General features: G+C 55.1%; 1 protein-coding gene across 3 annotated transcripts in view; it reads left to right on the top strand.

The window, feature by feature from the left end:
- LMNA (lamin A/C) overlaps positions 1 to 18,880 on the top strand; it is a 42,862-nt gene extending 23,982 nt beyond the window's left edge. Inside the window, exons 2-12 of one of the 3 annotated variants that reach the window (XM_087702972.1) lie at positions 4,255 to 4,411; positions 6,337 to 6,462; positions 7,840 to 8,010; positions 8,262 to 8,387; positions 8,871 to 9,091; positions 9,497 to 9,707; positions 11,006 to 11,113; positions 11,406 to 11,525; positions 12,313 to 12,405; positions 16,750 to 16,998; positions 18,396 to 18,564. In XM_087702972.1, coding sequence (XP_087559098.1) covers positions 4,255 to 4,411; positions 6,337 to 6,462; positions 7,840 to 8,010; positions 8,262 to 8,387; positions 8,871 to 9,091; positions 9,497 to 9,707; positions 11,006 to 11,113; positions 11,406 to 11,525; positions 12,313 to 12,405; positions 16,750 to 16,998; positions 18,396 to 18,422 — 1,609 coding nt within the window. In that variant the 3' untranslated portion in view covers positions 18,423 to 18,564. Of the gene's footprint in view, positions 1 to 4,254; positions 4,412 to 6,336; positions 6,463 to 7,839; positions 8,011 to 8,261; positions 8,388 to 8,870; positions 9,092 to 9,496; positions 9,708 to 11,005; positions 11,114 to 11,405; positions 11,526 to 12,312; positions 12,406 to 16,749; positions 16,999 to 18,395 lie in introns of all 3 variants that reach the window. The other 2 variants (XM_087702973.1, XM_087702974.1) reach the window with 2 other exon arrangements.
- The last annotated feature ends 4,109 nt before the right edge of the window (positions 18,881 to 22,989 follow it).

Genomic DNA, 22,989 nt, shown 5'->3' with positions numbered 1-22,989 from the left:
GGCATTCAGGGGAAAACTCTCCCTGGAAACGGAAGCCTGGCATTTTGCTCCGACTTGCAAGGCTGGTAGGGGGGCAACTGGCATGTTTTCCCCACGTTTCCTCCTGGCTTTTAGGAGCGGAGCAGATGAGTCATAGGATAATGGGGAGGGGAGCTCCCTTTCTCCTCCAGAGGACTCGTCGTTTCTGCTCCCTTTCTGCCGATCCCAATTCTGCAGCCCTCTGGGAGCTCCTTTCTTTCGTAATCTTGGTGTGGGGAGAAGGGGGCTGATGGTCTGCGATCGGCCCCGCCATGCTGGTTCTGGGCCAGCTTTGCAAACTCAGCTGCAGAGGAAGTTCCCAAACCCAAAATAGAAAGTCCTTTTTTCCCACCTTCTTTGAAAAGCCTCGTGACATAAAAATGAATGACTCTGAGATTCCACTTCCTTGGGAGGCCGGGGGGGGGGGGGAAATCCCGATTGTGGCCGAGGGGTTGCTGTGATGTTGTTTTTGAGAAACAGCCCGAAGGTCTCCTTGGCAACCTCTTTGTTGGCATCTCGAAGGTCCCCATCTCCGTTTCTGGCAAAGAAGCTCTGTGTGTGCGGAGGAATGCTCATGAGGACTAGAAGTGCCACTTTGCTTTTGCGACCCAGAGCCCAGTGGGCAGAATGACTGCACGGCCCTCCCTTGAAAAACAGATACGCTAAAAGGCTCGTCTTATTCTGCTGCGTTAAAAAGAGCCTGAAGTCAATGCTTTTCTTCCTTCTCCCCCTTTTATCCCCCGGTTTCTCCTCCTCCTCTGCTCTCTCACTATTTTCATTTCTATTTGCATTTTACGGAAGGGTAAAAAGGAGAAATGGATCCCTTCAAGGATGCCCGGTGTCCTTTTTGCCCTTCGCTGCCCGTGCCAGCATCTTTCCCTGGCAATCGCTGCTTGGGAGAAGTGAAAGAAAACTCAGCGCACAAGGAATGGGTGTGTTTGTGTGTTTGCGTGTTGCTTTCAGATTCGTCCTTCTAGTAATTTGTTTTGGTGAGTGTAATTTGTAACGCTGAGTTTCATATTCAGCTGCATCTTACAGGGCCAATATAAAATCAGAAACACCCGGGCACTCACACCCCTTTCGACGACTTGGCATGTGCCCGCCTACCTAAGCCGCACCCTTAACATTTCCTCCTCTTGGATGGAAGAGTCTGGCACACCCTCCATCCTCCCCCGGCAGCTGGGGCTCAGCTGCTTTTGGCCACCGATCCGTCTCCAGATCCACAAATCCCTGCATTAAATTGTCCCACCAGCTCCCCCTCCCTCCCCAAGTGACCGGCTGCCACCCGTATTCCTTCCTGGGCAGTCTGTGTTGCCGAAAATTCCCTCGGCCCATCATCCCTCTGGCTGCCAAACGAATTATGGTATAGACCACTGGTTCCCAAACTTGGCAACTTTAAGACTTGTGGATTTCAACTCCCAGAATTCTCCAGCCAGCTCTGCTCCACATACTCTGCTGCCTGGAGAATTCTGGGAGTTGAAGTCCACAAGTCTTAAAGTTGCCAAGTTTGGGAACCAATGGTTGAAGTGAATCTGGCTTCCCACTGACTTTGCTTGTCAGAAGGTCGCTAAAAAGGGGGGATCACGTGACCCCCCCGGGCACTGCGACCGTCACAAATGTGAGTCAGCTGCCAAGCGTCTAAACTTCCATCACGCCACCCGGGGGCTGCGGCAGGGGTCATAGGCGGGGAGAACTAGGCCCCCCTTTTTTCAGTGCTGTTGCAACTCAGAAGATCCCCCAAATGTCTGGCTTGTTCCTTCCCTCCGCTCAGCCTCGAAGCGGCTGCTGGGGTGGCTTCTCCTGCGCCTTCCCTGCTCCGAGGAGGAAAGGGAGGCAGCCGAGGAGTGGAAACTTGGACCAGAGCACAGATCAACATGCCGTTTTTTCTTCCCCTTGTCTGCATTCCTTCCCTCTCCTTCCTAAATCGAAGCCAAGTGAACGTTTCTTAAACACCGAGGCCCCGTTTCCCCTGCTTTGGCTCCGCTGCTGGCACCCGGCCTTTGGGCTCGGACACGGAGAGCGTGGGAGGGGCTACTTAGGAGCCCCTCCCTCTTCCCAGCTGGCTTCACTGGGTGCCACCCACGGAGCCCCCCTCCCAGCCATTGCTCCCAAGGCCTGGCAACCGGATGGCCTCCACCCAGCGGAGAAAGCAGCCTTTGGTGCTGCCGCAGTGTGGACGTTCCCCTCCGTAAAACGTGGCCAGTGTCCTTTTCGCAAGCAGAGCCACGCAACCAACTCCCCTCCGGCTTCACGGTTTCTCTGTGGGTGACCCTGCCACGCGCCCGGCCCCCTCCTCCTCCTCCTCCGAGATCCGGGCCTGAGCTTAGCATTCTGGAGCAGGGACTCTCCAACCGTGGCGCCTTTCAGACTTGCGGACTTCAACTCCCAGAGTTCCTCAGCCAGCAAAGCAGTTCTGGGAGTTGAAGTCCAAAAGGCGCCAAGGCTGGAAACGCCTGTTCTGGAGGGCTTCGTGTATCGCTGCGTTTCTATCCGGCTTGACTTTTCACATCTCCAGGCAGTGGATGCGATACGACGCTGAGTACGTTTCGTGCCACTATAAATACACAGAGGGTCCGCCTGGGTCTCCACCGTGTGGCTGAAAAGTGCCAGACAGGATAAGACTCCGGTGTTCCTTGGCAAAGCGTAAGATGTGCCGACTTTAGCTTCAGTGAAACGTCTGCAAGGAAACCAGAAGCTCCGAGCGGGACCCCTCCCCACTCGAACCCTGAGCTACAAATACGGCACGAATTCCCAGTTGATTATCCTCACCAGCTGCGGCGGTGGGATATCGGGGTAGGAAGCATCACTCTGCCACTCAACCTTCCTGCTGGCGCCCTTTGCCTCTTTCTTCAGGGGGGCATTTGTCTTTTGCCCCCCCCCCCCAGCCTGAAATCCTGAAAGGCCCCCAGCGCTCGGCACCCAGTTTGGAAGGAAGCAGGTGAGAATAGAATGATGGGGAACCTCTCTCGTTTCCCTTCAGCATCTTCCTTAGCGCTGCACAGGCCTTGGACTTTCTTCTCTGAGCAAAGCTGGGTGGGGGGGGAGGAAGGACCTGAGCAAAGGCCCCGGGGGCCCAGTGGGCAGCTTCTCCCCCTTCCTGGCGAGGGAGCCCATCCCACAGGGGAAAGGCAGAACCAGGAGGGGAATTCAGGCCTGGGTCATGGAACCGGCAGCAACCCAGGCATGACGCGCCTCTGAACCGCTTCCCTCACCGCTGCTGGGCTCCCGCCGTTTTGGATTTTACTGACTGCACATGTGCGGTTCCCTGTAAATTGTTCTGCGCGTGCACGAAGGGTTTACATTGAACAGTGCACGGGCACGCAGCGCACCTCTGGCACGTACACACACACACACGTTCCATGCGGGTTGCAAACCGGTAGTAAAACCAGCAGCAAGCAAACACACACACACACACACACACACACACAGAGTGAAAGGGAGGTCCTCTGGATGGGATATTGATTGCTTTAAGCATTTGGTCCAAACTAATTTAAAGTTCCTGCTTGTTGAAGCCCACAAGATCTTAGGCAATGATCAGCACAGCTGTCAGCCTCTGCTTTGCTGTTGCTTCGGCTGCCATGAAACGGGGAGGGAGGGCATGGTATTTGGGAGGGGTTACTCATTGTGCTGGAGGAAGGTTCTGGAGTTCACCGGCTGATCGGACTACGCATGCGTGGGTGTTTCCCGCCAGGACTAACGGCACCGACATTCCATCTTTGTGATGCCTTTTGAAGTTATCTCACACCTGACACTTGGAAGAATTATGATTGGACTGTAACTGTGATGCCAAGGGGACGGGAATGGGCTGTTCTATATATCAATCGCTGTCACGCCTAAATAATCAGACTTCGCTTCGCTATGCCTTTAATCATTCTTAATTAGTAAAAGTACACTTGATTTCCACACATGGAGTCTCGTGGTCTTTCTTTCCTAATTAATTAATGGAGAGGTGCTGACAACAGCCAAATGGGGGCGCCAGATTCCCAGAAAATGCAATTCTGCTCTCTCGTGAGCCTCTTGGGGTTTACTTAGGGAAAGCTTGCTGAAACGTGTGAATGGGGTCGTTCTCTTTATCTCTGGGCCTGGGTTTAAATTGGGTGAATGTTCTGGTGCTCCCAAGTCTTCCTCCCATGGGGATCATCTTGTGGGCTGGTGCCGAAGTCCATCTTGCCTTCCGGTGGGGCTGCTGGGAAGGCTCTTCCCTCCTGACCCCATCGCCGCTTCTTTCCCTTTCAGGAACGCCAAGAAGGAAGGAGACCTGCTCGCTGCCCAGGCCCGCCTGAAGGATGTGGAGGCCCTGCTCAACTCCAAGGAGGCTGCGCTCAGCACCGCCTTGGGGGAGAAGCGCAACCTGGAGGCTGAAGTCCGAGACCTCAGAGGCCAGCTGGCCAAGGTAGACCAGGCACACCTGCGAAGAACCCCGGGGGTCCCTCTGCTCTGCCCTCGAGATGGGAGGGGGCTCTTTCTCCTTCTGGGCCTCCCTCCCGCGTCCACCTTTGGACTCCCGGTCCCAAAATGTGCCAGGAGGAGAGAGTTTGTAGGCTCAGGTAGACGATGCCTGTAAATGTCTCTTGTGCAGAAAGGGAAGGGTGCTTCTGCTAGGACAGTGGTTCCCAAACTTGGCCACTTTAAGACTTGTGGACTTCAACTCCCAGAATTCTCCAGCCAGCAGAGCTTAAAGTCTTAAAGTTGCCAAGTTTGGGAACCACTGTGCTAGGAGACCGGTCACCAGCCTTCCAGGTCCTTCCTAGGCTGATCGACCTTTTTAGGCTTCCAGGACTGAAGGCAGGCTGGTGGTCTTTGGGTTTCTCCCCCCTCCCGGACAATGGGTGGCTGGGCTCCTGCGATGCTTTTAATTTGGCCATGCTTCCTCTTTGGGTGGCTTCTGTAATTGTGGCTTTAAGGTGTGCTGTGCCGGAAGGAGGCCAAAACAGCAGGAAGATACAGAAGAATATTTCTCCAGCTTGGTAGCTGATGGGGGAATTCTGGGAGTTGAAGTCCACCCATCATTCAGCTGCCAAGGTTGAGGATTTCCTTGGTCTGTGAGGACCAGCAGAGCTGTTGACTGTGCTCAGTTGTGGCCCTTCGAAGGTAGACTGCTCCTGGCCACGGAGGTGCCATCGACTGTCCCGAAATTAGCTCTGCTTTCCCCACTTTATGTCCGTCCTGCACCCTCTCTGGGCTGTGCTCCAGGACAGTCTGGATTTTATGATCAGCTTCATTTTACCTTCACTCCCCCCACCCTCCCACTTGCTCCCCCAAACTGGCTGGGGGGCGAGGGGGGGGTCTGGAGAAGCGCACTGTGTAAATGCTTTACCAGTTGACATTCATGTCTGCAGGCACCAGGTGAGGCCAGCAGGGGGCGATGGAGCCCACCATTTGCCAAGGCAGAGAGGAGGAATGGACAGCTGGAAAGCAAATTGACGCTTCCATTCACTGGCCTGTCAGAGGATCTGGCTGTGGGGACTCTTGCTCCCATCATCCCCAGCCAGGGATCTTCCTCCCTGCCCAGGGGCATTTTCCATCTGTTTGTTTGTTTCTATAGTTTATTTATTTATATCCTGCCTTCCTTATTTTTATAAAGAACTCAAATTGGCCACGATGCTAAATTACTCCTCCTTCCTGTTTTTCCCAGCACAACAACCCTGTGAGGTGGGCTGGGCTGAGAGAGAAGGAGCGGCCCCAAAGTCACACGGTCGGCTTTCACGCCCAAGGCGGGACTAGAACTCCCAGTCCCCCTGTGATTGGACCAAAGTCACCCAGGGCTTCTGTGCCTAAGGCGGGACTAGAACTCCGAGTTTCCCTGTGATTGGACCAAAGTCACCCGGGGCTTCTGTGCCTAAGGCGGGACTAGAACTCCCAGTCCCCCTGTGATTGGACCAAAGTCACCCAGGGGCTTCTGTGCCTAAGGCGGGACTAGAACTCCCAGTCCCCCGGTGATTGGACCAAAGTCACCCAGGAGCTTCTGTGCCTAAGGCGGGACTAGAACTCCCAGTCCCCCTGTGATTGGACCAAAGTCACCCAGGAGCTTCTGTGCCTAAGGCGGGACTAGAACTCCCAGTCTCCTGCTAGTCTGGTACCTTCTGGCTCTCCTTCTGCTTCAGACTCTCTGGCGTTTTTCCCTCCCTGCAGACTCCTGAGAGGCTTGAGGAGGCCTTGAGGGGGAGAAGCTGAATTGGGATGGATGGCTTGAACTCCCAGCTCTTGACTAGGGGAGGGGGACCTGGAGAGGAGGGGGGGGGCTCCTGTGGAGCAGCTGAGGCCACAAAGGGTCTCCCTTCCGGGCGTGACGGGGGTCCCTCCTTTGTCCCCCTGCAGGTGGAGGGATCCTTGGCCGACATCAAGAAGCAGCTTCAGGATGAAATGCTGCGGAGGGTGGATGCGGAGAACAGGCTGCAGACCCTGAAGGAGGAGCTGGACTTCCAGAAAAACATCTACAGCGAGGTGAGTCCCACAACCCTGAAGGGCCCCTTAGAGGTCATCTAGCCCAGTGTTTCCCAACCTTGGCAACTTGAAGATGTCCGGACTTCAACTCCCAGAATTCCCCAGCCAGCATTCACGTATAAACAATTCAGTGTCTAGGACAGTGTTTCTCAACCTTGGCAACTTGAAGATGTCGGGACTTCAACTCCCAGAATTCCCCAGCCAGCATTCGCGTATAAACAATTCAGTGTCTAGGACAGTGTTTCTCAACCTTGGCAACTTGAAGATGTCCGGACTTCAACTCCCAGAATTCCCCAGCCAACATTCGCGTATAAACAATTCAGTGTCTAGGACAGTGTTTCTCAACCTTGGCAACTTGAAGATGTCGGGACTTCAACTCCCAGAATTCCCCAGCCAGCATTCGCGTATAAACAATTCAGTGTCTAGGACAGTGTTTCTCAACCTTGGCAACTTGAAGATGTCCGGACTTCAACTCCCAGAATTCCCCAGCCAGCATTCGCGTATAAACAATTCAGTGTCTAGGACAGTGTTTCTCAACCTTGGCAACTTGAAGATGTCCGGACTTCAACTCCCAGAATTCCCCAGCCAACATTCGCGTATAAACAATTCAGTGTCTAGGACAGTGTTTCTCAACCTTGGCAACTTGAAGATGTCCGGACTTCAACTCCCAGAATTCCCCAGCCAGCATTCGCGTATAAACAATTCAGTGTCTAGGACAGTGTTTCTCAACCTTGGCAACTTGAAGATGTCCGGACTTCAACTCCCAGAATTCCCCAGCCAGCATTCGCGTATAAACAATTCAGTGTCTAGGACAGTGTTTCTCAACCTTGGCAACTTGAAGATGTCCGGACTTCAACTCCCAGAATTCCCCAGCCAACATTCGCGTATAAACAATTCAGTGTCTAGGACAGTGTTTCTCAACCTTGGCAACTTGAAGATATCCGGACTTCAACTCCCAGAATTCTCCAGCCAGCATTCGCGTATAAATAATTCAGTGTCTAGGACAGTGTTTCTCAACCTTGGCAACTTGAAGATGTCCGGACTTCAACTCCCAGAATTCCCCAGCCAGCATTCGCGTATAAACAATTCAGTGTCTAGGACAGTGTTTCTCAACCTTGGCAACTTGAAGATGTCCGGACTTCAACTCCCAGAATTCCCCAGCCAGCATTCACATATGAACAATTCAGTGTCTAGGACAGTGTTTCCCAACCTTGGCAACTTGAAGATGTCCGGACTTCAACTCCCAGAATTCCCCAGCCAGCATTCACGTATAAACAATTCAGTGGGGGGGCTGGGGGGGGAAGGGGTTGCGGTTGGGGGGGGATTGTGCCTCCCTGCCGGTCCTGGGATGCCCTGCTCACCCTCTGCCCCCGGCAGGAGCTCCGTGAGAGCAAACGCCGCCACGAGACGCGCCTGGTGGAGATCGACAACGGGCGCCAGCGGGAGTTCGAGAACAAGCTGGCCGATGCGCTGCAGGACCTCCGTGGGCAGCACGAGGCCCAGGTCCGGCTCTACAAGGAGGAGCTGGAGAAGACCTATGCAGCCAAGGTAGGTCACCCGGGGGTGGCTGGGGGGAGGACTCCCGCTCCCATCCTCCCTTTCAGGTGCTCTGGAGTCCAGGGAAGGCCCCCTGCTCCCCCTCACTGCAGCCTTGAGAGGATGGGGGGGTGGGGGCACTGAGGCAGGACGGGGCCAAGCTCTTAGCCTTGGAGGGGGGGGCCCACTCCTGCCCTGCAGAGCGGTCTGAGCAGCCTTGAGGACTAGCCCCTTTGCCATAAGCCTCTTTCTGGCCTTTGCAGCTGGAAAACGCCAAGCAGTCGGCCGAGAGGAACAGCAGCCTGGCTGGGACGGCTCACGAGGAGCTTCAGCAGACGCGGATTCGCATCGACAGCCTCTCCGCCCAGCTCAGCCAGCTGCAGAAGCAGGTAGGGGCCCCGCGGGGGGGGGGGGAGGGGGGGCTGCTCCCACAGCCGCTCGGCCTCCAGCCGCTTTGGCTCCGACCGCAGGAAGGGCCGTCCCTTTGTGGCCCCTGGTTCTGGGCCCCCTCACTGCAGCCTTGAGGTCCTGGACTTACAACCGTTTGTTCAGTGTTTAAGAAAAAGAATAAAAATATATATAATAAAAAAAATCAGCCGATGGGCAGAAACGCCGTATGTGGAGGACTGGCTCTGGGGAGCAACGTCCCGTTGGCCACCTTACGGGCCCCCCTCCCCTCTTCCCTCCCTGGGGGAGGACATCCAGTGCCCCCCCTTGCAATCTTTGGGGTCAAGCCCTGCCGCAGGAGGAGACCCTGCTTGCCCTCCACCCTTTTGGGTTGGGATGGAAAGGGATTGGGGATCTGGGGCAGGGGTCTGCTCCCCCCTCCCTCCCGTCCAGGCCCCCACCCCTCTCTTGCCTCCCCCCCCCAGCTGGCGGCCAAGGAGGCGAAGCTGCGGGACCTGGAGGATTCCCTGGCCCGGGAGCGGGATACCAGCCGCCGTATCCTGGCGGAGAAGGAGCGGGAGATGGCCGAGATGAGGGCTCGAATGCAGCAGCAGCTGGACGAGTACCAGGAGCTGCTGGACATCAAGCTGGCCCTGGACATGGAGATCAACGCCTACCGCAAACTCCTGGAGGGCGAGGAGGAGAGGTGGGGGCCTGGGCACCCTTTGCAAGCTAGGCAGACCACCTTGGCCTGGGGGGGGGATTTGGCCAAGCTGGGCAGCCCCCCCCCCCCCCATCACAGGCAGCCTGGGACCTTCAGGGGCGACCCGGAGAGTCTGCTGGGAAAAGGTCGCCCCCCCCTCACTGAGGAGACGGAAAGCCTTGGGGTCCAGATGTGGGGTTTGCCCGGCTGCCCCTCCTTTGGGGGGAGCGTTTGGGGGCCCTTCTGGGACGGGTGGGGCAGAGACCCTTTGGGCAGCAAGATCCGCTTGGCCCGAGCGCTGCTTCCCCTGGCACCGAGGGTGGGCACTGCAGCCCTCCTGCCTGCTGTGGGCATCCCTGGGGAAGCGGCCTCTGGCTCAGCCCCCGGCCTCTCTTTCTCCCCCCCCAGGTTGCGCCTCTCCCCCAGCCCCTCCTCCCAGAAGAGCGGCTCCCGCATCCGGGTCTCTTCCTCTGGACAAAGCGCCACCAAGAAAAGGAAGCTGGAGGACGGCGAGAGCCGCACCAGCTTCTCCCAGCATGCCCGCACCAGCGGCCGCGTGGCTGTGGAGGAGGTGGACCTGGAGGGCAAGTTTGTCCGGCTGAGGAACAAGTCCAGCGAGGTGGGTGCTGGTGGCCGGAGGTCCAGAAGTCCTGGGCAAGGAGGGCCGGGAAAGCCGTCTGCTCCTGGCGGCGGGGGTTAGGGAGGGCGTAAAGTCACCCGGTTGACCTTTGAGCTGCAAGAGGCAGCCGTGTCTTTGTAGGGCGGAGGCCCCCCCAAGATCCTGTCGTGTAGCCTCCCCTCTTTTTCAGGGGGCCCCCTAAGAGTCGGATGGGATGGAAAAGGGAGGCGACGCAACAGCTGAGAACAGCAAATTCTCATCTAGTTTGAAGATGATGCTTTTTTATTTAAATGTGTTGCCCACCCAAGATAAATGGAAGAATTTAGGGTTTAATAGCAGAGAATCCCTGCAGCTGAGAGTTGAACTCTGAGCTGAGCTGTTTCCTTGCAGACGTCCCGTGACTCAACTAGGTAACATCATCAGTGCTGGATGGAAGTGGGCTTTGGTCTCTGTTCATGAACAGCAGCCTGCCCTGCCAGGGATTCTGGGGAGGGGGCGTCTGTCTCCTTGGTGGTTCCTTGATTGAAGTATTGTTTTCTGCTTCTTTGTCTGGGGTTAATCCCTGCTTATCTGGGCGTTGCCTGCCAGAGGGGATGTGTTTGGTCTGATGAGGTCACCTAGTTGGGTCGCGAAACATCTGCAAGAAAACCACCAAGCTCAGAGGGCACCCAGGACCCCACAAAGCAGGTTTTGTTGAGGCTTCATGGCTACTTTTTAGAGCTGAGTGCCCCCCCCCCTGCAGCCACCTGGGAGCTGGGAAAGGAAGTGGCTTCCCTCCCTCTGAGCCCATGGAGAGTCTCCTTGAGTTTGCAATGGTCACCTCCTGTGACGGTTGGAGTTTGGCTGGAGCCGAAGGCAGATTCCAGGCGCCCTTCCCTGCTTCAGAGACAGACGGCCTTGCTTTGTGGGCCCCCCCAGCGGAGTCTCTCTCTGGCTCCTGGTCAAGAGGAATGGAGGAGCTTTTTATATATAACTTCATTAAACTTTTGAAGAAGCCAGATGAAAACTAACCAGAACTACTGGAGTAGAGAGAGAAGGAAAAAGGAGAGAAGAAAAAGAGAAAGACAGGAGTGCAGAAAAAGAAGATAGAATTAATATTAAACTTCTGATTTTCTTTGACAAATGTAAATTGGCCTCTCACTCTCTGGTTGCAGCCTTCTATTTCTTTTCCCACCCTCAGAACTGCCTTCCTTTTGGTTGGCACAGCCGCCTCCTCCCCCCCCAGCCTGCCTGGCATCTCTTGGGCCACCTAAGCCCCGTGAGATGCCCGCCATGCCTCCCCCTTTATGCCCCCTTAGGACCAGTCGCTGGGAAATTGGCAGATCAAGCGCCAGAATGGAGAAGACGCACCCATTTGCTACAGGTTCCCCCCCAAGTTCACCTTGAAGGCCGGCCAGCTGGTCACGGTGAGCAGCAACGGTGGGCTTGGTGGGCAGGAATGGTTGGGAGCCCCCCGTCCCTCTGGTGCCCATGCCAGCCGTGGGGAGGTACTCTGCAAGGGTCGTCAACGCAGTGGTTCCCAAACTTGGCAACTTTAAGACTTGTGGACTTCAACTCTGCTGGCTGGAGAATTCTGGGAGTTGAAGTCCACAAGTCTTAAAGTTGCCAAGTTTGGGAACCACTGTCTTACGGGATACAAATCTATTAAATCACAAATCTATTAAATCTATTAAACTCTTCTCTTCCTTCCCCTGCAAGATCTGGGCTGCGGGCGCAGGGGTGTCCCACAACCCCCCCACGGACATGGTCTGGAAGAACCAAAGCTCCTGGGGGTCCGGCGACAGCTTACGCACAGCACTGCTGACCTCCAGCGGGGAGGTAAGGCGGCTGGGATTCGGGGGTTGGGTGGGCGCACAGCCCCACGGCGTCTTCGTTGTGTGGGTGGGCAAAGGGGGTCAACCTTGGTGCCGGAAAGGGGACAGAGCATTATGGAATTAATTAATTCAATTAACCTAACTCTGGATTGCGGAATTAACGCCCCATGTCCAGAGTAACTCTGGGTGGCTTATAAACACAATAAAAACGGAGCTAGAAAAACAGTGAGAAATATAGGAGGAGTTATAATTAAAAAAAAAAAAATGGACTATTCTGGCTGCATAACTGTAAAAAGGCTGGGGGTGGGTGGGCTACGCTCCTCTTTGCCCCTCTGGGTTTCCTCTTTCCCTCATCAGGGGGATTCAGGCTCCCCCCTCTAATTTTGTTGCCTAAAAATGCCCCTCCCCCCTAAATCAATTCTGGAAATCCAGATAGGGAGCCTTGGTGACTCTCTCAATTCCCGTTTAATTTGGAGACAATTCCGAGCATGCAAAAACAATTACAGCGGGGTGTGTGTGTGTGTGTGTGTGTGTGTGACACATAGGACCCAAGGGGTTAATGAGTTGGGGGGGGTGCCAATGGAGGCATCCTGGCCCTTTTCTTGGGGGTGCCAGGATGGAAGGCGCTTTCCCCTCCTGGTGCGGCTCAGGGCTTGGCTGAGGGTGGGGGGTCCTGGGTCGAAGGCAGGAGCCCCTCTTCTGCCCCCCCTGTTTTCCTGGCTCTTTCCCTCCCAAATCCCGCTGAGATGGGCTGGACCAGAAACAGCCCCCTCATTCCTCCCTCCCTGCAGGAGGTGGCCATGCGGAAGCTGGTGCGCACGGTTGTTGTCAATGATGACGATGAAGAGGATGACGAGGATGGTGCCCACGGCCATCACCACCACGTGAGTTTTGGGGGGAGGCGGAGGGCCCCCCGAGGGCTGGCTTCCATGGGGAACAAGCACAACTCAGCAGCCATCCCGGGGGGGGGGGTGTTTCCCAAATGCAAAGGCTCTGGCTGTGGGGCCAGGACTCCCCCAGGAGAAATTTTGGGGTTTTGTGTGACCGTGTTCTGCCCAGGATTTCTTCCGTCTGTTTGTCTGCAACGGAGATTAAGAGTCCGTTCAGAGGCCCCCAGTGACAGTGAAGGCAAGCAGACAGCCAAACTCATCCTCAGTTTTAACAATAGTTTTCATTATTCTCAGGTGTAGAAACTGAAATATTTATACCAAGAAAGGAGAATCTTTTGTAGCTCAGAGCTGACACGAGGGATCCTGGGGGGCTCCCCGAGTTTGCCCTTTTTCTTGCAGGCGTTTCAAGGAAGCTCCGGCAGCACCAAGGATCCCTGAAATCCTTGCCTGCCTCTCCTTCTTTTAAACAAAAGGGCCAAATAAATGGAGTAAAGCCAATCCTTCTTTATGGTTCATTTCATGAACTAAACTGACAGGCCGTCCGTGTCTCAGACTCTGGGCAAACGTCCCCTCTGTGTGGAGTGGGTGGAAATGAGGAGATCTCGGGAATCCCAGGGTGGAACCTTCCCCAGCATTCAGGGCTACTGAAAGGAAATACAAGACAAAGGCCTCTTAATCAAAGCCTGAAATGGGAAGAACGGAAGTTTTGCCTTTGTGTCCATTGGACACTTCAGACCACGTTGCAAATTTAGCCTTCAGCTGGTTAACCTGCTTCCATTTAACAGGCTTGTAAATCTAACGAGTAAAGAGAGAAATGCGTTCAGCCTCAATTCCAGTGTACTATTTGTATTGTATTTGTATTTATTAGTTTTGTATGCAGCCCGCTCTCGGAAGACTCCGGGCGGCTTACAATAAAAAGGGAGGGGGAACATATAAGACAATACAACAATTTAAAAGTACAGCAACATTCATAACTTAAAGTGGGGCTGGATACTTCAACAGCCCCAGGCCTGCCAGAATAGCCAGGTCTTAATAGCTTTACGGAAGGCCGGAAGGGTAGTAAGGGTCCGGATCTCAACGGGGGGATCGTTCCAGAGGGCCGGAGCAGCCACAGAGAAGGCCCTCCCCCGAGGAGTTGCCAGCTGACATTGGCCGGCAGATGGAATCCGGAGGAGGCCTAGTCTGTGCGATCGAATCGGCCTTTGGGAGGTAATTGGTCTCTCAGGTACCCAGGTCCAATGCCATGTAGGGCTTTATAAGTAACAACCAGCACCTTGAAGCGTGTCCGGAGACCGATGGGCAGCCAGTGCAGCTCGCGGAGGATAGGTGTACCGTGGGTGTACCTGGGTGCACCCACAATCGCTCGAGCGGCTGCATTCTGGACTAGCTGAAGTCTTCGAACACTCTTAAAGGGCAGCCCCATGTAGAGCGTACTCTTTTATTTCTGGAATAATTAAATTATGCCAATTACCTCCTCGAGACCCATTAGATCTCATAGATTAGGCCTCCTCCAAGTGCCATCCGCCAGCCAGTGCCGGCTGGCCACTACGCGGAGGAGAGCCTTTCCAGTAGCAGCTCCGACCCTTTGGAACGATCTCCCCGTGGAGATTCGTACCCTCACCACCCTCCAGACCTTCCGCGCAGCCCTCAAGATCTGGCTATCCCGTCATATTTTTTTTAGTCATTTTATTAAGATTTATAGGCCGCCCTTTTCCCTGAGGGGACTCAGGGCGGCTTACAATCACAGGGAAGGGGGTGCAATATCAAAAGACAAACAAAATGTGAACAAAAGAAAAATAATAAAACACAACTTTCATTCAACAGTCAACACTCGGGCGGGTAGATTGGGAACCTATCCCCAGGCCTGATGGGAGAGCCAGGTCTTGAGGGCTGCGCGGAAGGTCTGGATGGTGGTGAGGGTGCGGATCTCAACGGGGAGGTCGTTCCACAGGGTCGGAGCTGCAACAGAAAAGGCTCTCCTCCGTGTAGTCGCCAGTCGACATTGACTGGCGGATGGGATTCGGAGGAGGCCCAGTCTGTGCGATCTAATCGGTCGGAGGGAGGTAATCGGCAGAAGGCGGTCTCTCAAGTACCCAGATCCACTACTATGGAGTGCTTTAAAGGTGGTCATCAGTACCCTGAAGCGCACCCGGAGACCGACAGGTAGCCAGTGCAGCTCGTGGAGGATGGGTGTAACGTGGGCGAACCGCGGTGCGCCCACTATCACTCGCGCGGCTGCATTCTGGACTAACTGCAGTCGCCGGATGCACTTCAAGGGCAACCCCATGTAGAGCCCATTGCAGTATTCCAGCCTAGAGATCACAAGGGCTCGAGTGACTGTTGCGAGAGCCTCCCGGTTTAGGTAGGGCCGCAACTGACGGACCAGGCGAACCTGGGCAAATGCCCCCCTGGTCACAGCTGACAGCTGGTGGTCAAAAGTCAGCTGTGGATCCAGGAGGACTCCTAGGTTGCGGACCCTATCTGAGGGGTATAAAATTTGACCCCCCAGCCTAAGTGTTGGAACATTAGCCAAATTGTTGGGAGGGAAACACAACAGCCACTCGGTCTTGTCCGGGTTGAGTACCAGTTTGTTAGCGCTCATCCAGTTCTTAACGGCCTCAAGACCCTGGTTCATCACATCCACCGCTTCATTGAGTTGGCACGGGGTGGACAAATACAGTTGTGTATCGTCCGCATATTGGTGGTATTTTATCCCGTGCCTCCGAATGATCTCGCCCAGCGGTTTCATGTATATGCTAAATAGTAGGGGGGATAAGACCGAACCCTGGGGCACCCCGCATGTTAGGGGCCTCAGGGACGATCTCTGCCCCCCCACCAACACCGACTGCGACCTGTCCGAGAGGTAGGAGGAGAACCACTGCAGAACAGTGCCTCCCACCCCCACCTCCCGCAGTCGTCGCAGAAGGATACCATGGTCGATGGTATCGAAAGCCGCTGAGAGGTCAAGGAGAACCAGGATGGACGTATGGCCTCCATCTCTGGCCCTCCAGAGATCATCGGTCAATGCGACCAAAGCAGTTTCTGTGCTGTAACCAGGTCTGAAGCCGGACTGGAAGGGGTCAAGATAACTAGCTTCCTCCATGGCCCGTTGAAGCTGGAAGGCCACCACCTTCTCCACAACCTTCCCAATAAAGGGGAGGGTGGAGACAGGACGAAAGTTGTTTAAAATGGCTGGATCCAAGGATGGTTTCTTCAGGAGGGGTCTCACCACCGCCGTTTTGAGTATGGCGGGGAAGTGCCCCTCCCGAAGGGAGGCGGTCACGACCGCCTGGATCCAGCCATGTGTCACCTCCCTGCTGTTGGCAACCAGCCAGGAGGGACACGGGTCCAGAATGCAGGTGGAGGCACTTACAGCTCGAATGGCCTTGTCCACGTCCCCAGAGGCAACATCCTGGAACTCAACCCAGAGATGGTTTGCCAAGTAATCCTCCTGTGTCTCGGCTGGATCTACTGCGGTGGAGTCCAAGTCCGACCGAAACCGAGCTACTTTGTCCGCCAAGAACTGAGCATAGTCCTCAGCCCTACCCTGCAAGGGGTCTCCCGCATCCCTCTTATTTAAGAGGGAGCGGGTTATCCTAAACAGGGCGGCTGGGCGTGACTCGGCGGACGCTACCAAGGCGGAGATGTGTGATCTTTTGGCAGCTCTCAATGCCCGGACGTAGTCCTTGGTGCAGGTAGTCAGAAGTGCTCGGTTCGCCTCGGACTTATCGGACCTCCACAGGTGCTCTAGGCGTCTCCTCCGGCGTTTCTTCTCCCGGAGCTCCTCGGTGAACCAAGGAGGTCTCCGGGATCCACTGACCCGAAGGGGCCGTAGTGGCGCAATCCGATCAGGCCTGGGGGTAAAGATTATAATTCGCCCCCACCCGAATGCTGAATGAATGTTGCTTATTTTTTTAATTACATGTTATGTTATATGTCATTGTATGTATCCCCTCCCATATAAGTTGTTAGCCGCCCTGAGTCCCCTCAGGGAAAAGGGCGGCCTATAAATAAACTTATTCTAATTCTATTCTAATTCTAAATGTGACACTGGGCTGGGCTGTGTTTTAAAAAGACATCGCGGGCTCCGGAGGAAGCCGGGGGGGATCAAAAGGGCCAAGTAGGAATCGGATAGAAGAGAATAATTTTAGTTCAGGGTTGAACTGTGGGGGTCTTGGGGCTCTCTGGCCTTGGTGCTTTTCTGCGCTGATGAAGTTACCTAGTTTAGTAATGAAACATCCAGGTTCACAGAGCACCAAGGAGCCCCCAGATCCGAATCTCGGTCTCGGTCCGGGTGGCGCCAAGCTCTGCTTCTTCCCCTCTTCCTCCCTTCTCCAGAGCCACTGCAGTGCCAGCGGAGATCCGGGCGAGTACAACCTGCGTTCTCGCACAGTGTTGTGTGGCACATGTGGGCAGCCGGCAGAGAAGTCATCCGGGGGCACGAATGTGGGCACCAGCACCATGTCCACCGGCTCCTCCTCCTCCAGCTTGACCATCACGCGCAGCTACCGCAGTGGAGGCACCAACCTCGGGGAGAGCCTCCTGCCCCGCACCTACATCCTGGGCAGCTCCACGCCACGCCAGCAGGTCAGTCTGGGGGCGCCCCAGCGGGCATGTGTGATCCTGGGCCGGAGGAGGAGGGGGCTTTGTGGTGGGAGGCCTCCGATTCTGAGTGCCCCCCTTCCTCCCCTTGCGGGGAAGCTCCTGAGACCGATCACTGTGCACTGTCAGTCCTTCCAGGGAGGCAGAGAGATGGCTGTGGGCATCCCAGGGCTTCCTGGCACCCTCTGTGCCACACGGGGCTCCTCAGCCAGGGCATTTGGGGAAGGCCGGGATGGTCCCCACTGAACAGCAGGCGTGGGGTGGGCTGAAAACCCTGAAAGGGTGCAACGTTCACACGAGAACAGTCAGCTCCAGTTGGCTTTGTGCCCAGGCTTAGCGTATGCGTTGTCTGCCATGGAATTCGGTCTCCGGCGTGAACAGGGGTTGGACTAGAAGACCTCTGAGCTCCCTTCCAGACCGAGTGCCCAAACCATGCGAACGCAAGGAGGCACCTGTGTGCTCCCAACTCCCCCAATGCAATGTGTGCGTGGCTGCCGCGCATATGTAGCCCCGCGCATACATGCACACATCTCCTGTACATGACATGTGGCCCCTGCATGTGCCCCCCCCTCTGCATGTGCCCTCCCCCCCACCTCTGCGCATTCACGGCAGAACCCGAAGACCCTCTGGCCTACTGGAAGCGCATGCACAAGCGTGGCGGAGCTGAGCTGGGGCTTGGCCACAAGAGGGCGCCGCATGCCACAGGTTAGCCTTCAGGGGCCTAAAGCAGGAGGACAGTCGTGTGTGTCTGTGTGTGTGTGTGTGTGTGTGTGTTTGTGTGTGTGCATTTGTGTGCATGGAGTGGGCGGAGCCAGTCTGGGCAGCCAGCCCACCTCCCACAGACCCCCACCCGCCCCTCCGCCAAACAAACGGAAGTGGCCTCGGCTGGGGCTGCTCAGTGGCTGCACTGGGGGGGGGGGCTGTCAAAGACCCCCCTGAGGTGGGGGGACTTTTTATGCAGAAAACTTTGCCGTTTGGAAAATGGTCTCGGCTATTGTCTCCCCGGAGGTTTGGTCACACAGAGGCAGCCTTAGCTCTGGGGAAGGGGCTGTTCTTCCCCTGGGCAGGCAGGTCCACGTGTCCCTCCCCATAAGCCTTTTGGGCTGGCAGCCACGCCTGCCTCTCCCACAACTCCCTTGCTGGCATTTTGAGGGAGGCCCGGTTCTGGATCGGCCCTGAACCCAGAATGAGGGAGAAATGTCCTGATTGCGAGAACAATTCCTCCGTGCTTCGTCCCTGGAGGCTCTTAAGTAGCGATCGGAGGGCCATTTGCGTGGAACGGAAGAGGGTCTCTTGCTTGGGGAGGGGGCTGGGCTAGATGACCTCTGAGGTCCCTTCTGACCCTATGTCAGTCTTCTCTCTCTCTCTCTCTCCCCTCTTAGGGTCCTTCAAACTGCAGCATCATGTAATCGTCCGATGTTCCCGACATGCACTCAAATCTGCTTTATGGAGCTCTCTGTCCTTTACCTGCTCAGAAAAAGAGGAAACCATTTTTAAAAGAAGTTATTTTCTATGCAAGAATTTATACTTTATTACATATATCTATATCTATATCTATATCTCTATATAAATACGCTAAAGATGCTTCAGGTTTTTTAAGGGGGTGGGGGAGGTCTTTTTTCTATCTCAAAGGTTTAAAAGGAAGTTTAAAACCTGCCAAAGAGGTGAATCTATTACTGCCAAAAAGGAAAAAAGTCCTAGAATTGTCATATGTTTCTTCTAGTAAGGGGGAGCCTGCAAAAGGACAGGATCCGTCTGTGTCTGCTTGAATACCAAAGTTTTCTTTGAAAAACGAATCAAAAATCACAAAAGTTTTTCTCCTCCTTCTGGGCCACCGTTTGTCAACTTCACCAACTTCATTAAGGGGGGGGGGGACTTCAACTCCGAGAATTCCCCAGCCAGTCCCCCCCCCTTCCATCTTAAAGTTGGTGGGGTTGTGAAACTCTCTTCCAGGGAAATCTCTTTAAATTTATTGCACTTAACCTTCTCCCTGTGGGGGGGGGGGGGTGTTGACCACTAACTAACCATGGTTAACTTCTGCCTTGCTTCCCAGCGATTCGTGCCCTTGAGCAAAAGAGTCCAACTCTTTTGAAGACTCTACAAGCCAAGAGTTGACCTTCGTTTACATTTTGAAAACGGGAGGGAGACCTTCAGACGGAACCCCTTTTGGGTTGCAATGATACTTGAGGGATGCCCCCTGTTGAACCCAGGGTCCTCAGCCCTGGCAGGTTTAAGGCGGAGGAACTTCAACTCCCAGAATTCCCCAGCCAGTATGGGGGACTCCGGGGAGTCGAGTTTTAAAATTGCCACGTTTGAGAAACGTGAATTTAACCTCGTGTCCTCAGTCCCCTCCGGCCCAAATCAGGTTGTTTAATACCTGCATTAAAACACTTTAGGAGGTGGATATTCAGGGATTCTCCAATTAAAATCCAAATTGCCCTGACTTTAGAACTTCTAGAATGTCTGCTCTACATAGTCTCCATTGACTCCGTTTGGACAGAACCAGCGGAGATGCCGAGGGAGGGTCTTGCTCAGATTTCCTGGAATGAGTTCCAGCTTGTCACCCCTGAGGAAGTGGACGAGGCCATGGGAGCGATGAGTGCCTCCACCTGTTTGCTGGACCCGTGTCCCTCCTGGCTGGTCTCGACCAGCAGGGAGGTAACATGAGGCTGGCTCCAGGGGATCACGAACACCTCTCTGCAGGAGGGATCTTTCCCGCAGCCCCTGAAGGAGGCGGTGGTAAGACCCCTCCTCAAGAAGCCTTCTCTGGACCCAGCTATTCTTAAAAACTATCGTCCGGTCTCCAACCTCCCTTTTCTAGGGAAGGTTGTTGAGAAAGTGGTGGCCCTTCAACTCCGACGGACCTTGATGAAGCAGATTACCTAGACCCTTTTCAGTCTGGTTTCAGGCCTGGATACTGCACTGAAACCGCCTTGGTCACACTGACCGATGATCTCTGGCGGACGTTCCTCTATCCTAGTGCTCCTTGACCTCTCAGCGGCCTTCGATACCATCGACCATGGTATCCTTCTGCGACGGCTGGAGGAGGTGGGAGTGGGAGGCACCGTTCTACGGTGGTTCTCCTCTTACCTCTCCGACAGGTCACAGTCGGTGTTGGTTGGGGGGCAGAGGTCGACCCCTAGGCCCCTTAATTATGGGGTGCCGCAGGGGTCGGTCTTGTCCCCCCTCCTATTTAATATCTACATGAAGCCACTGGGTGAGATCATTCGTCAGCACGGGATTAAATACCACCAGTACACGGACGACACACAGTTGTATTTTTCCGCCCCGTGCCAATTCGGGGTAGCGGTGGAAGTGATGTGCCAGTGCCTGGAAGCTGTTAGGGTCTGGATGGGAGTGAACAAACTCGCACTCAATCCTGACAAGACCGAGTGGCTGTGGATGTTGCCCCCTAAGGACAGCCCAGGTAGCCCGCCCTAAGCCTAGAGGGAGAAAATTTGCTCCCCTCAGAGAGGGTCCGCAACTTAGGGGTCCAGAATTACTGCAGAATGCAGCCGCGCGAATGATACTGGGTGTACCAAGATTCACCCACAGTACACCTATCCTCCGTGAGCTGCACTGGCTCCCTATCGGTCTCCGAGCGCGATTCAAGGTGCTGGTTATTCCTTTTAAAGCCCTACATGGCCTGGGACCCGGATATCTGCGAGACCGTCTTCTGCCGCACACCTCCCAACGGCCGATAAGATCGCACAGGGTGGGCCTTCTCCAGGTGCCGTCATCCAGACAATGTCGCCTGGCGGCTCCCCGGGGGAGGGCCTTCTCTGTAACCGCCCCGACCCTATGGAATGAGCTACCCCCAGAGATCCAGGCCCTCCCCACTCTCCTGGCCTTCCGAAAGGCTATCAAAACCTGGCTATTCCGGCAGGCCTGGGGCTGTTGACTCTTGACCGATATCCAGCCCCGATTAGACTGGGTGCATGATGTGGTTTTTTTAATTTGTTTTCCTCCGTTTTTTTTTAACTCTTCACTTTTTTAAAAAAAAATTCTGTAAGCCGCCCGGAGTCCTTCGGGATTGGGCGGCCTATAAATTTATTAAATCAAATCAAATCAATTGTCCTCTGTTCAAAAATCCCAGGTCTTTCAGGAATCCCCCTCCCTCTGGTTCCATTGAGGATGATGTCCTACTTCTTAAAGGAAGTTTGATTTCACTCCCCCTGCAGAAAAGCTGGTCCATTGTCCAAATCCATCCACCTGATGGGAAATTAAGCGGACAGCCCCTCTTCTGCTTCAAGGAATAATGTTGAGTAGAGACGTTTCCCTTTGGAAGAAGAGAAGCTGCCTTAGAGGGTTTCCTTCTGCAGCCATGCTGACCTCTCCACCCGGCCCCCCTTGCCCAGCCCTACGCATGGCACACGGTGCCTGAGCCTGCCTTGCCAAGGGGTGGGGTGTAGAAGTGGGCAGCTCTGCTGGTTGGAGAATTCTGGGAGTTGAAGTCCACAAGTCTTAAAGTTGCCAAGTTTGGGAGCCACTGCCTTAAACCTTTGCTGGCTGGGGAATTCTGAAAGTTGGCCAGATGGAGAAACCCTGGTTTAAGGTCATGTTCTTCAACCTGATGCTCCTCAGCCTTTGATGGGTAGCTGGCTTCCTGACCCATGGATCTCTTCCTTGGACACCTCCCACCCCAGAGGATCCATGGATGGGATCCCTGCCCCCCGAGTCCCTTTGGATGGGCCCTTCCCCCCCTTTGAGAATTTGCTGGGAAACGGTGGACCCTCCTATGGGGAAGGACTTCTCACCAAGGATGATGGTTCCCCCGACTCTGCACGGCTTCCCAGGGAGGAGGAAGAGCTGCAGGGTTCCTCTAGAGGCTCCCCTGGACTTCCTCTGCCCCCCTTCACGTACGTCCCATATGCCTGGAGGGAGCCAATCCTGAGCCTCACCCCCACCCCCTAACCTGTCCTGCCCAGTTGGCCCAGAGGAGATGGTTCTTTGCCTCTCTGCTTCCAGCTGGGATTGCAGTCAGAACCAGCTCTGGTCCCTCTGACTTCTGCATCCCACGGGGGACCCCCCCAGCCCCCCTTTTCTCCTGCCCTTGATCTCATTTGCACTTGGAGAGAGGCGCCTTTTGAAAGCTCTTTCCTCAGGAACCCTGGCAGGAGGGAGACCCCCGGCTGCTGAGGGGCGCCCTGCCTCCTTCGTGGGGAGAGCAAGCCTGCCTTTAAACTGGGGGGTGGGTGGGAAAGGAGGAGGGGGCACCAACTAAACCAGCCCACTGCTTGCTCCTGCCTGGTGCAGATGCTTACTGATTGAGGAGGGGTCTTTGCTCCAGCTGGACGCTCTTTCTCCATCCTTCTCGGAAAGCTCTCCCCTCCCCCCAGAAGCCCCTCCCTTTTTCATTGTGCTGTTAACTTGGGGTGCTGTCGGGGGAGGGGTCTGCCAAGGGATGCTTTGTGCTCTGATGGCAACTGTGCAGTATTTGTATTTTTTAAAACCAATATAGTCATCCAAAACTACGGCTGTTGTGTTTCTTTCATTGGGAATGGGGGGGGGCTGGTCTCTTTGGGTGGGCTGTTGGTGGGGAGGGTTGCTTGGCTTGAGGTCCCCCATCCCACGTGGGGCTCCCCAGGGAGGCAGGGATGTGGGTCACTCATCACGCTGCCTCTGCACACACAACCACACCTGTTGGGCTGCCGTCCCAGGCTGGAGGAGGCGGAAGGAAGGTGGCCTCCAGAGGACGGGAGAGACCCCAGACCTGATACCGTCAGTAGGGAAGAACCCCCCCCCCACCAGCCCCACTGCTGACTTTTCTTGCCACCCTTGTCAAGTGAATCACTGCAATTTTAAGTGAGTAACGTGGTTGTTAAGTGAGCCTGGCTTCCCCATTGAATTTGCTTGTCAGAAGGTCGCAAAAGGGGATCTCGTGACCCCGGGACAGTGCGACCGTCGTAAATATGAACTGGTTACCCAGCATCTGGAGTTTGATCGCGTGACAGTGGGATGCTGCAGTGGTCAGAA

Source organism: Thamnophis sirtalis, unplaced genomic scaffold (assembly GCF_051295495.1).
Source record: "Thamnophis sirtalis isolate CommonGarterSnake01/CBP01778 unplaced genomic scaffold, rThaSir2_p1.2 scaffold_18, whole genome shotgun sequence".
Taxonomy (NCBI): domain Eukaryota; kingdom Metazoa; phylum Chordata; class Lepidosauria; order Squamata; family Natricidae; genus Thamnophis; species Thamnophis sirtalis.
The sequence above is the reverse complement of the archived record's forward strand: the minus strand, read 5'-3'. Positions and strand labels throughout refer to the sequence as shown.